The sequence below is a fragment of the Bubalus kerabau genome, chromosome 1 (genome assembly GCF_029407905.1).
Source record: "Bubalus kerabau isolate K-KA32 ecotype Philippines breed swamp buffalo chromosome 1, PCC_UOA_SB_1v2, whole genome shotgun sequence".
In the NCBI taxonomy this organism is placed as follows: domain Eukaryota; kingdom Metazoa; phylum Chordata; class Mammalia; order Artiodactyla; family Bovidae; genus Bubalus; species Bubalus kerabau.
Genome location: NC_073624.1, coordinates 154,092,775 through 154,106,329, shown reverse-complemented (window position 1 = coordinate 154,106,329; position 13,555 = coordinate 154,092,775). Strand labels below are relative to the sequence as shown.

Sequence of the window (13,555 nt, the reverse complement as noted above, 5' to 3'; positions counted from 1 at the left end):
GAATGAAACAGAACAGTCTAACAATATACACAAAAATAAACTCAAAATGAAATACAGACCTAAATGCAAGGCTGGACATTATTAAACTCTTAGAGGAAAACATAGGCAGAAGACTCTGACATAAATCACAGCAATAGCGAGGCTTTGCGGTCAATGGCTTCTTTGCGGGCCCCGCCGCAGCCTACCCGGCTCCTCAGTGGAAAGAAGATGGTGGGCCGGAACAGCGCCATCGCCACCGGCGTGTGCGGGGCCCTGTTCATCGGTTACTGCATTTACTTCGACCACAAGAGACGGAGTGACCCCAACTTCAAGAACAGGCTGCGAGAACGAAGAAACAAACAAAAGCTTGCCAAGGAGAGAGCTGGGCTTTCCAAGTTACCTGACCTTAAAGATGCTGAAGCCGTTCAGAAATTCTTTCTAGAAGAAATACAGCTCGGTGAAGAATTACTAGCTCAAGGTGAGTATGAGAAGGGTGTGGACCATCTGACAAATGCGATTGCTGTGTGTGGACAGCCACAGCAGGTGCTGCAAGTGTGGCAACAAACTCGTCCACCACCAGTGTTCCAGATGCTTCTGACTAAGCTCCCAACAATTAGTCAGAGAATTGTAAGTGCTCAGGGCTTGGCTGAAGATGATGTGGAATGAGAAACAAATGTCAACATAATGATCTCAACTGCAACATATTTTTAAAATCTTAATTCAGAAGATGATTGGCTGTGGGGGAGTAAGGGCAGATAAGCTTGTTATGGACTGTCCTCCACAGTGAAGTCTACCAAAGTTAAATTTTACTTTATGTAGATCCATTTGTCTGTTTTATTTATTTTTCCCAGTGAAAAGTGTATTTTGATAGAGAGCTTTTAATTTTATAAATACACTATGAATTACTGAAATACACATTTTGTTTATTCCTAAAATGTGTAATTAGAATGTACATATAACATCCCATTTCTTACATTAAAAATACCTGGTGCTCAGTTTTGAAAGATAGGCCCCCAAAAATGTAGAAGAAAACTGAAGAATATACTTGTTTTGCTCTACATCAGAAAAGTTGGCTGGAAACTTGTGTTGGTCAAAACTGAGCATTAAAATAACAGATCATTTCTTTCCATTTAATCTCTTAAATATGTGTAATGTGCTGCTATGCTATAACAACAACTTCACCCCCTCCCTTGAAATGTTTTCTTTAAATCAGTTTGATGTATTCTGGATATTTATCTCCTTGTATTTTAGATACATGTAGTTGCAAATAGCACCAGGAATTAGATGTCTATACATTCTTAATCTGGCTGAGTAAGCTTTACCAGTTAATGTCTACACTTGCCTCATATATAAACTGAGGAAACAGGTCTGCTAATTCAGCTTCTAATTCCTTTGGTTCTGTGCAGCATTTTCAAATCCCTCTTTCTGAGGGAAATACCGTTTGGGCAGCCAGCCCTTGCGTTTTTTTATACTCTGAATTTTGCATGCCTGCCTGACTTAGTATTTCTGGTTTTTTAAAAGGCATAACGTGTTGATTTTCACTGAAATCATGGTTCTGTCACTACTTTTGTAAATTAACCTGAAATGTAACCTTCACGGTAACTGGGACGATGTGCTTGTAAAAGTGTTTGTTCCCTTTTGCTTTTTATCCTCTGTGTACCTCCTTAATCCCCTACCAACCCTTATCTTGTATGAGAATAAGGTGTAACTTTGTGGCTGAAGACCTGAATGAAAATAATGGGACCTTTTATTCTCTAAATAGTGATATATTATCTTCAGCCACAGATTAAATATCAGACCTAAGGATAAAGATCCTTGGTACTTTAAATAAATAAATAAATTGCAACAATATCTTTTTGGATTCATCTCCTGGAGTAATGAGAATAAAAATGATGAAATAGGTCCTAATTAAACTTAAAAATCTTTTGCACAGCAAAGGAAACCATAAACAAAATGAAAAGACGACCCACAGAATGGGAGAAAATACCTGCAAACCAAGTGACCAACAAGGATTTAATCTCCAAATATATAAACAGCTCATGCAGCTTCATGGCAAAAACACAAACAACCCAATAAAGAAATAGGCAGAAGAAATAAATAGGCTTTTCTCCAAAGACATACAGATGGCCAAAAAACACATGCAAAGATGCTCAACATCACTAGTTATCAGAGAAATGCAAATCAAAGCTTCAGTGAGGTACCACCTCACACTGTTCAGAATGGCTATCATCAAAAAGTCCACAAATAATAAATGCTGAAGATGTGGACAAAAGGGAACCCTTCTACACTGTTGGTGGGAATGTAAATTGGTATAGCCACTATGAAGAACAAACAGTATGGAGGTTCCTTAAAAAACGAAAAATAGAACTACCATATAATCCTGCAAGATTGCTGGGAGAAATATCAATAACCTCAGATACGCAGATGACACCACCCTTATGGCAGAAAGTGAAGAGGAACTCAAAAGCCTCTTGATGAAAGTTGAAGAGGAGAGTGAAAAAGTTGGCTTAAAGCTCAACATTCAGAAAACCAAGATCATGGCATCTGGTCCTATCACTTCATGGGAAATAGATGGGGAAACAGTGGAAACACTGTCAGACTTTATTTTTTGGGGCTCCAAAATCACTGCAGATGGTGATTACAACCATGAAATTAAAAGATGCTTACTCCTTGGAAGGAAAGTTATGACCAACATAGACAGCATATTCAAAAGCAGAGACATTACTTTGCCAACAAAGGTCCATCTAGTTAAGGCTATGGTTTTTCCAGTGGTCATGTATGGATGTGAGAGTTGGAGTGTGAAGAAAGCTGAGCACCAATGAATTGATGCTTTTGAACTGTGGTGTTGGAGAAGATTCTTGAGAGTCCCTTGGACTGCAAGGAGACCCAACCAGTCCATCCTAAAGGAGATCAGTCTTGGATGTTCATTGGAAGGACTGATGCTAAAGCTGAAACTCCAGTATTTGGCCACCTCATGCAAAGAGCTGACTCACTGGAAAAGACTCGGATGCTGGGAGGGATTGGGGGCAGGAGGAGAAGGGGACGACAGAGGATGAGATGGCTGGATGGCATCACCGATTCAATGCACATGAGTTTGAGTGAACTCTGGGAGTTGGTGATGGACAGGGAGGCCTGGTGTGCTGCGATTCATGGGGTTGCAAAGAGTTGGACATGACTGAGTGACTGAACTGAACTGATACTCCAACTAAAAAAAAACTAGGTACAAGTATTCTCTTTAGGTTGGGATACAAGGCTCTTACAATTGAAATATAAACAGGCAGGTCAAGGTGGTTTTATATCTCTGGCTCTCTTGGGGAGCCCTGTGAACTGAGTATATAATAGCATTTAAATATCATGCTACTCCAGCAGAGGCCTTTCAGCTATCATCTGCTCTTATTTCTAAGTTACAGCTGAGGGTGATCACTGAGCTCCTCTGAGGCATTCTCTTATGACAGCACCATCCTCAAGTTTCCAGAGTTGGCTCCCACACCACTTAATGCCTGGGCAGTTCAGCATTTCAATAGGTTAGGTGCATCCGCACAAGACAGACCATTTTGGATACAAAGTATATCATATCCTACATTCACATTACACCAGCAGACAGCAGTGGGCAGCTCGTTTGTTTGGTGTTTTCACAGCTCTGAGTTGCTGAGCTACCTCTAACAACTATTTTCTCTTCTTTTCCTATTTATCACTATCTCCAAAGCTGATCCAACAAGATGATGGTACCTTCCTATAAAATCTACAATTAAAATAAACCCCAAACCGACAAACACAAACTTCAATGTGCCCAGGAAGAAGCAGCTGTTTGCTTCCCTTTCCTCCTTCTCAACTTAATCTACAATTATTCTTAAACCATCAGTAATATCACTTTTCTTTCCCTAGTTTGCGGAAAAGAAAGGAGAAAGGGCAAATGGCTTATCTAATAGACAACTAAAAAGTAGTACATGCCAGGGACTAGACAATACATTAGTATTTAAAGTTGCAGGACCCAATCATTTGCAAAAATAAAAAATTCACTTTATAAAAAATAAAGCAGCTGCATTAATAATGCAAAGACATTTAAAGAAGAGACTACAATCCAATTTTCAAATGTTTTATTTTTAGTGTTTTTAAACATTTTAATACAACAAAGATATAAAATAATATATATTAGTTAAATCTGGATTTAATTTAGAATCGAGATATTTACTTATATACAATACTGTGCTTCAAGGTATGGCTACCACAGGAACGTTCACATCTTCAAGTAATACTAGTTTCTCTGCACATTGGGTGACATTTAGGTAGAATTCATAGAACAAAACATGCCCATTTTAGCCCAAGCTAATTTTGCTTCCCCCATTAAGTACCAGTCTCCACTTCTTTTGTTTCATATCAGAAATACTTCAATTGTCCTAACAAGTCATAGATTCTTTGAATAAAAAATTGTTAAAATTGACCATTTTAAAGATGGTATTACTAACTGGTAATGCTTCACTAGTTCAGACAACCCAGTAGTTCAGATTGAAACAGAGCTGAAATAACAGCAAAATTAACATAGTACTCCCTCTCCTTCCATATTAGGTACAAAACTTCTTTATGCATAAACATGGAGAACACAGAGATAAAGTCCTTGGCTAATATAAGGTAGAACCATAGTCTAAAAAATTAACTTTGGGGGAAGCTGAATTATGGCTTATAGATTGCACAGATGTTTTAATTCAACTTAATGCAAAATAATAGGCCACATTTTAGTTACTTGAAGTTGGTGGTCTTTGCTGGGGGTGAGGAATAAGCGAGAGGGGCACCAAAACCTATTTCCATAGTAATTTGAGTCATTCAAAGCTATTAAAAGAGAAGGAAAAATCCCTCAACCTCTTTCCTTTCTCACTGGTCACTTGTAGCAACAGTTTGACTTTTGACGTTACTAACAATTTCCTCTACAGCAGTACAGGGTAATTCAGATTAAACATTTCACAAATGCAAACTGTAACAGCCAAGTAAAGATGGCATTAAAGTTGACATGCTTTGTTGGCTCTGAAACTCTCTAAATGAAACCAATACTGTTTAAGAAAGCCATGGGACTATTCTATAAAAGAGTTAGCCTATCTCAAATGCCTGCAAAGAACTGGCAAATGATTGTTACTATAATTACTTTTAGTAAGAGATAATTTAAGTCTACAAGAAAACAGTCAAAGAATTAAATTTATTAAAGAGTTTAAAACAAGAATATGGTTAATGTTCTAAAACATTATGGAACAAGAATCCTTTAAAAAAAGTTTACTATGAAACTGACAATGAAATTGCTTTTTTACTGAATACAGTCAAAGCAGGTTAGTGTTATGAATATCACTTTGAATATATAATAACACTTTCCAAACAAGTGTCCTCAAAACACAGGGTCTCATATTAGCTATAAAAGGATTTGGCACCTCTGTCCTTATTATTTTAAGTAAGAATTTTAAGCAGGTACAGGGTAGGGAAGAATGCCACTTGCAGTGCCAGAGTTACATTATCAGCAGGTCTCGAGCATGGAGCTCTTCCTGTGAACAGTCCACACTCCTTTAACTGATTGGCTCTGTGGCTGAGTTCACTACATTCTGATTTAAAGTGATACTAATAAACAGACCTAGCATATGGAAGGTGTACTTTTACCCAAGCAGTTCTGGCTACAGAGGATTATGGAGAAGACAGGCATGTTGAAAATTCTGCAGCATAGCCAAAAAAGGTTTCTCCCAAATTATGTGGTGATAATAGCAAACTTGCCTTCTTCTAAACCTGATATTCTCTACAAACTTCAACTAACCTTCAGTAACACTGTCCTGCAAGGAATTTTTAAAAAAGTAAAAAAGCTAATGCTGCCCTTAAGAAGACAGAAATTGCATGGAAGACTTTCAGTATAACCTCCAGTTTGCATCCCTGAACAAAAAATTGCCTTGGTTTCCTCTACACTGAAGTCTCGGTGTTTAATGAGGTAAACCTCTTACATGTTTGAAACTGCATACAAGGTGAAAAATCTGTAGATCTAAGGCATGCAGTTTCTCTATCTAGCCACAGTCACAGTCAAAATGTAAATTCTACTTTCATTATGGTTTTAACAAAATTGTTACAAGAAAAAAAGATACAAAGACAAAATCTGGAAATTTCTGGACAAGACAATAAGTAACAAAAATATAAGTTTTATATTAAAAAAAGAAATGGAAAAAAATGTTGTCTCAAAGTTTTCCAAGGAAGAGACCTGGAGATGATTAATGTATGTAAACACTGCCTTTTAATAGTTATAACAATAAATTATAAATCTAGCTTACCTTTTCCTCAAAACGGATATGGTAAAAGGAAGGATGGGAAGTTATTTTATACTCCTCATTGCAGTGTGCTGTTAGGCACTCTCAGTATCAACAGCTCTGCAAAGTTAGTTGTAATTTTTTTTTTCCTATTTTGTTCTAGAATAAAATCCATATGAAGGAAAGAAGACTGCTGTTAGGAAATTTACCATTAAGTAGTTATTCAACATTCTTGAATTAATGGTGCCACGGATTTTTTTCAAACATTTTTCCAAAAGCCAACATCAGTCCCTTCCTACCTAAATTCGGGCTTCTTCTGTCATTTGGAAAAAGTGGATGTTATGTATCTTTTGAATTCAAGGGTCAAACTACTCTAACTGCATAGGAAACATCCTTCAACTTTCATGATTATGCACTTTCCTTGGATGAAATGTTGACATTTTCATCCCCAGAATGTAACAGAATCAACAATTTAAGGTATTATCAGATTCTAAAGTATGAGATTTAAAAGCATAATACTAATACAGTTATGTAAAGTTTAAAAAGAAAATAAAAATAAAAAAAAATAAAAGCATAATAAAACTATATTATCTCATGACATTTTCTCAAGTGAAAAATAAAAAAACAATATTCAGAGAAAACCCAAACTGGGGTCACTCAGCACTAGCTGAAACTTGCTTGCATTATATGTTTCCCGCCCAATCCACTCAGGCTCCTCTGTAACTTACAGGGGGTGGGAATATGACTCAAAGTGCGAAAATAAAATATTTCACTATATAAACAGCATGTTTCTGCTAAGTGGCCTAATTTTAGACCTCAATATGCCAGCACCTTTTCTAACTCCTTGTTTTAAAATTGAATGCAAAACTACACAATTAATATTCCAAGTGGCTAAGCTCATGAGTTGGGGTTCAACTTCTAATTCTGGAACCATCCTACTATCAGAACTACTGTACAAAATCATTAAAAGTTAAAGTGACAAAGGTTATCACAGAGGTCAAATTACTTAAGGTACTAAATTTCTAGTGTTGTAAACAGCAACTAAGTTATATTACTCCTGACTGCCAAATTAAAGCTAAATAGAAAGAATGTATGTACACAACTGTATTTAAAAATAAAAAACAACAAAACCTTTTCATATCCAAATATGTCTGAGGCTATCTGATGGTCAAGATGAGAAATTTCAAAAACCAAATAGTTATATTATGCCTGCAACCTGTTATAAATTTCAGAAAGAGAAAAATTTGCATGCAAACATCCCCATTTAAGGACATAAGAACTTTATCTAACATCTGATAAAAACTCTCATTTTGCTCATTAAATAACATCATTAAAAAGCATAAAATTGGCCTGTCATCTATCCAGTTAACAGTCACAGCACAAAGTTATTCCAGGGACTTTCATCACTAAAATTAAGCCAATTTTACTTTTATGGATGCAGACATTTTTTCCCTCATGAATACTTACTGATGATCATACTAAACCCTTAGAACAAAAACAGAATTGAATCTTTTGTTAATTTTGGTGAAAAAATGCCAGCGTTATATTTGTACTTTGTCGTCTTATATATGGCCTCTTTCATTCTCGTTTCAAGGATCCTGGTATATTCAGTATACTTTTCTTACAGACAGTTCAGAAGGCAAAAATTAATTTGTCAGTAAAATGGATCATTTCCCAGAGTTGCATTTTTTTAGAAAGACACAGAGATTAGTTCAAAGAACAAGTACTGCTCATTGGGTAGGGGTTTTTCCTCTGAAGAAAATAAGCAGCCTAACAAATTATTAGTATTCTTCTCAATATTTCTTGCCTAGAGTCCTACTGGGGAATTTTTTTCTTTCTTTTTACATCTTTCAACCAGCAAACTGCTTTAAGTTGATTAGCTTAAGTTCAATAGGCAAATACTCAAAAGGTAAAGCTAAGAGCCTACCTTCAATCATAATATTAAGTCTGCCTAAAGAGAAGGGGCAGAAAACATCTACTTAAACTTCTGTTGACAGACAGGTAAGGACTTTTGATTGTTCTTGTTGGCTTGCTATGGTCACAGCCTTGCTCAGGACAGAGAACTTTGTCAACATATAGGCAAAAAACCATTCAGGAACAACCTGGGGGGAGAACACAAAGTTACTTTCAACAATGACTGCATCTTTAGTCATGAGCCCATTACAAAGATAGTCTTTATCCAATTAGCCTTTTCATTATTGCTGGTTTTGAAAATGGCCAGCAATATTCATTTGGGACTGTACCATTAACATTGCACTCAAAAAAAGAAAACATAGGAAACCAAATTCTTGCTCTCCTACTCTGCTGATATGCTCTCGTATTGGCTAGAGTATGGTAGTACAAAAAGAGTCTCGTTGTGATATAAAAGGCAATAAACACATCAATGGAATAATGTTCATGGGCAGCCAAAATGAAGAAGATTCCAAAGAGGTTGAGAACCCAGGATAAAGTGTGCAAGAAATTCCAGCTTCTTGGTGTATCTGAGAAAAGGACAGAAAGATCATTTTAAAATCATTTCTTCCAACATTTCTTCCAATGTTTCTCTGTCATGCATTTCCTAGATCTGTTTTTCCCATTCTTCATAGAATTTGACACCCTTCCCACAGCCTCCTGTACAGCTAGTCATTTGCTATGTAGAGAAGCACTAAAAAGATACTTACATTCAGTGACAAAGAAATTCAGCATAGTTAGGACGACTGTGTGTCCACTGAACATGTAATCTCCACAAGTGTGAACGCCAGTTAGGGTCATACCAAAGCCACTCCAAATGGCAAAGGCCCGGTGTAATTTCTCCCATACACTGCCATATACCTATAAAGAAAGCTAAGAATTAGTGTTTCAAATGCTTAGGGCAATAGAGGCTCTTACAACTCCCACTGAAATTCAAAGACTGAAGGACAGAGCTAAGCAAAATCAACCAGACTCCCACTGTAATTAACTGCAGACACCAATAATGGGTGGTCAAAGCTTGGCTATACTCAGAAATATTCTGGTAATTTAATGAAATCAATAGCCTCCCAGGTGGCGTAGTGGTGAAGAATCTGCCTGCCAATGCAGGAAATGCAAGAAACGCAGGTTTGATTCTGGGGCTGGGAAGATCCCCTGAAGTAGGAAATGCAACCCATTCCTCCAGTATTCTTGCCAGTAGAATCCCACGGACAGAGGAGCCTGGAAGGCTATAGTCCATGGGGTCGCAGAGTCAGATATGACCAAGCAACTGAGCACACATACAGTGAAATCAATGCAATTCAAACTTCTCTACTAGGACTTCCTTTACTATGAAAAGGTTGTTGTTGTTTAGTCACGCAGTCGTGTCTGACTCTCTGTGATCCCATGAACTGCAGCACACCAGGCTTCCCTGTCCTATACTATCTCCCAGAGGTTGCTCAAGCTCATGTCCATTGAGTTAATGATGCTATCCAACCATCTCATCTTCCCTTCTCCTTTTGCCTTCAATCTTTTCCAGAATCAGGGTCTTTTCCAATGAGTCAGCTCTTCGCATCAGGTGACCAAAGTATTGGAGCTTCAGCTTTGACCAGTCCCTCCAATGAATATTCAGGACTGATTTCCTTGAGGATTCACTGGTTTGATCTCCTTGAAGTCCAAGGGACACTCAAGTCTTCTCCAGCATCACAGTTCAAAAGCATCAGTTCTTCAGAGCTCAGCTTTCTTTATAGTCCAACTCTCACATCCATACATGACTACTGGAAAAACCATAGATTTGACTTTGGTTGGCAAAGTAATATATCTGCTTTTTAATATGCTGCCTAGGTTTGTCACAGCTTTTCTTTCAAGAAGCAAGTGTCTTTTAATTTCATGGCTGCAGGCACCATCTGCAGTGATTTTAGAGGCCAAGAAAATAAAGTATGCCACTGTTTCACTGTCTCCCCATCTATTTGCCATGAAGTGATGGGTTGGGATGCCATGATCTTAGTTTTCTGAATGTTGAGTTTTAAGCCAGCTTTTTCACTCTTTCACATTCATCAAGAGGCTCATTAGTCCCTCTTCACTTTCTGCCATTAGGGTGGTGTCATCTGCATATCTGAGGTTACTGATATTTCTCCCGGCAATCTTGATTCCAGCTGTGCTTCATCCAGTCTGGCATTTCACATGATGTACTCTGCATAGAAGTTAAATAAACAGGGTGACAATATATAGCCTTGATGTACTCCTTTCCTTATTTGGAACCAGTCTGTTGTTCCATGTCCGGTTCTAATTGTTGCTTCTTGATCTGCATACAGGTTTCTCAGGAAGCAGGTAAGGTGGTCTGGTATTCCCATCTCTTTAAGAATTTTCCAGTTTGTTATGATCCACACAGTCAAAGGCTTTGGAGTAGTCAATAAAGCAGAAGTAGGTGTTTTTCTGGAATTCAGTTGCTTTTTCTATGATCCAATGGAAATTAAAAGCTTACTATAGCACAAAAGCATTGCCAAGTTTTATACCCTATAACACAGTAGTATTTGCTTGCCTGTTCTTGCCAATAAGAAACAGGCTATGACAGAGATAATGGCTACCATTCAATATCCACTTTCCCTTCTTCAGTAGTAACAGTTCTAAAATCAATTAGAAGAGGTGATGAATTCAACTATAACACTGCATTTCTCATCATTCCTTGCAGCTAGGAGTGGCTAAGAGACTAAGTTCTGTACAGTAAGATGGAAAGTGGAAGTACAGAAGATTTCTGGGAAGGCTACTTATCAATGAAAGAGACAACAGCTTGGAGGAAGTCTTCTTTACCTTTCCTTCTTCCAGCCTACAACTCAGACATGACAGTTAAAGCTCTGGCAGTCACCATGGCTACAAAGTGTCCTTGAGGATGCGAGCCAAGTGTTAGGACAAGAGGGCAGAAAGCCAGAAGAATCATGGATTTTTGATAACTCCATAAAATTATCAAACACCTGACCTGAAGTACCTACTTCCAGACTTCTCTTGTGAGAGAGAATAAATCATTGCTTGTTTATTGAACTATAGCCACCAAGTTCCTGTTATTAATAGCCAAATCTAATCCCAACCCCCACACATAAAACTTAAAAAAGCAATCCAGTTTGAGAAAGAGTTTGAGCAATGGTCACTTTTTTTAAAAGGCATTTAACACATCAGATCAGATCAGATCAGATCAGTCGCTCAGTCGTGTCCGACTCTTTGCGATCCCATGAATCGCAGCACGCCAGGCCTCCCTGTCCATCACCAACTCCAGGAGTTCACTCAGACTCACGTCCATTGAGTCAGTGATGCCATCCAGCCATCTCATCCTCTGTCGTGCCCTTCTCCTCCTGCCCCCAATCCCTCCCGGCATCAGAGGCTTTTCCACTGAGTCAACTCTTTGCATGAGGTGGCCAAAGTACTGGAGTTTCAGCTTCAGCATCATTCCTTCCAAAGAAATCCCAGGGCTGATCTCCTTCAGAATGGACTGATTGGATCTTCTTGTAGTCCAAGGGACTCTCAAGAGTCTTCCCCAACACCACAGTTCAAAAGCATCAATTCTTCGGCGCTCAGCCTTCTTCACAGTCCAACTCTCACATCCATACATGACCACTGGAAAAACCATAGCCTTGACTAGATGGACCTTTGTTGGCAAAGTAATGTCTCTGCTTTTGAATATGCTATCTAGGTTGGTCATAACTTTCCTTCCAAGGAGTAAGTGTCTTTTAATTTCATGGCTGCAGTCACCATCTGTAGTGATTTTGGAGCCCAGAAAAATAAAGTCTGATACTGTTTCCACTGTTTCCCCATCTATTTCCCATGAAGTGATGGGATCAGATGCCATGATCTTCATTTTCTGAATGTTGAGCTTTAAGCCAACTTTTTAACTCTCCACTTTCACTTTCATCAAGAGGCTTTTGAGTTCCTCTTCACTTTCTGCCATAAGGGTGGTGTCATCTGCATATCTGAGGTTACTGATATTTCTTCCGGCAATCTTGATTCCAGCTTGTGTTTCTTCCAGTCCAGCATTTCTCATGATGTACTCTGCATATAAGTTAAATAAACAGGGTGACAATATACAGCCTTGACGAACTCCTTTTCCTATTTGGAACCAGTCTGTTGTTCCATGTCCAGTTCTAACTTTTGCTTCATGACTTGCACACAAATTTCTCAAGAGGCAGATCAGGTGGTCTGGTATTATCTCTTTCAGAATTTTCCACAGTTGATTGTGATCCACACAGTCAAAGGCTTTGGCATAGTCAATAAAGCAGAAATAGATATTTTTCTGGAACTCTCTTGCTTTTTCCATGATCCAGCGTATGTTGGCAATTTGATCTCTGGTTCCTCTGCCTTTTCTAAAACCAGCTTGAACATCAGGAAGTCCACGGTTCACATATTGCTGAAGCCTGGCTTGGAGAATTCTGAGCATTACTTTACTAGCATGTGAGATGAGTGCAATTGTGCGGTAGTTTGAACATTCTTTGAGCATTCTTTGGGATTGGAATGAAAACTGACCTTTTCCAGTCCTGTGGCCGCTGCTGAGTTTTCCAAATTTGCTGGCATATTGAGTGCAGCACTTTCACAGCATCATCTTTCAGGATTTGGAATAGCTCAACTGGAATTCCATCACCTCCACTAGCTTTGTTCGTAGTGATGCTTTCTAAGGCCCACTTGACTTCACATTCCAGGATGTCTGGCTCTAGGTCAGTGATCACACCATCATGATTATCTGGGTCGTGAACATCTTTTTTGTACAGTTCTTCTGTGTATTCTTGCCATCTCTTCTTAATATCTTCTGCTTCTGTTAGGTCCATACCATTTCTGTCCTTTATCGAGCCCATCTTTGCATGAAATGTTCCCTTGGTATCTCTAATTTTCTTGAAGAGATCTCTAGTCTTTCCCATTCTGTTGTTTTCCTCTATTTCTTTGCATTGATCGCTGAGGAAGGCTTTCTTATCTCCTCTTGCTATTCTTTGGAATTCTGCATTCAGATGTTTATATCTTTCCTTTTCTCCTTTGCTTCTCGCTTCTCTTCTTTTCACAGCTCTTTGTAAGGCCTCCCCAGACGGCCATTTTGCTTTTTTGCATTTCTTTTCCATGGGGATGGTCTTGATCCCTGTCGCCTGTACAATGTCACGAACCTCAGTCCATAGTTCACCAGGCACTCTATCTATCAGATCTAGGCCCTTAAATCTATTTCTCACTTTCACTGTATAATCATAAGGGATTTGATTTAGGTCATACCTGAATGGTCTAGTGGTTTCCCCTACTTTCTTCAATTTCAGTCTGAATTTGGCAATAAGGAGTTCATGGTCTGAGCCACAGTCAGCTCCTGGTCTTGTTTTTGTTTACTGTATAGAGCTTCTCCATCTTTGGCTGCAAAGGAT

At 38.4% G+C, this 13,555-nt stretch overlaps 2 protein-coding genes across 4 annotated transcripts in view; one reads left to right on the top strand and one right to left on the bottom strand.

Annotated features, from left to right (window-relative positions):
- The first annotated feature begins 207 nt into the window (after positions 1 to 207).
- LOC129641835 (mitochondrial import receptor subunit TOM20 homolog) lies at positions 208 to 704 on the top strand. The gene has a single exon (XM_055566427.1). The coding sequence runs from the start codon at positions 208 to 210 to the stop codon at positions 643 to 645; it is 438 nt and encodes a 145-aa protein (XP_055422402.1). The 3' UTR covers positions 646 to 704.
- A 3,355-nt stretch (positions 705 to 4,059) lies between these two features.
- Positions 4,060 to 13,555, bottom strand: part of SAMD8 (sterile alpha motif domain containing 8) — an 80,287-nt gene continuing 70,791 nt past the window's right edge. For 2 of the 3 annotated variants that reach the window (XM_055536544.1, XM_055536538.1), the window contains exons 5-6: positions 8,906 to 9,056; positions 4,060 to 8,725 (exon numbers count right to left, since the gene is read on the bottom strand). In XM_055536544.1, the coding sequence (XP_055392519.1) occupies positions 8,421 to 8,725; positions 8,906 to 9,056 (456 nt within the window). In that variant the 3' untranslated portion in view covers positions 4,060 to 8,420. The remainder of the gene's footprint in view (positions 8,726 to 8,905; positions 9,057 to 13,555) is intronic. The other variant, XM_055536553.1, reaches the window with a different exon arrangement.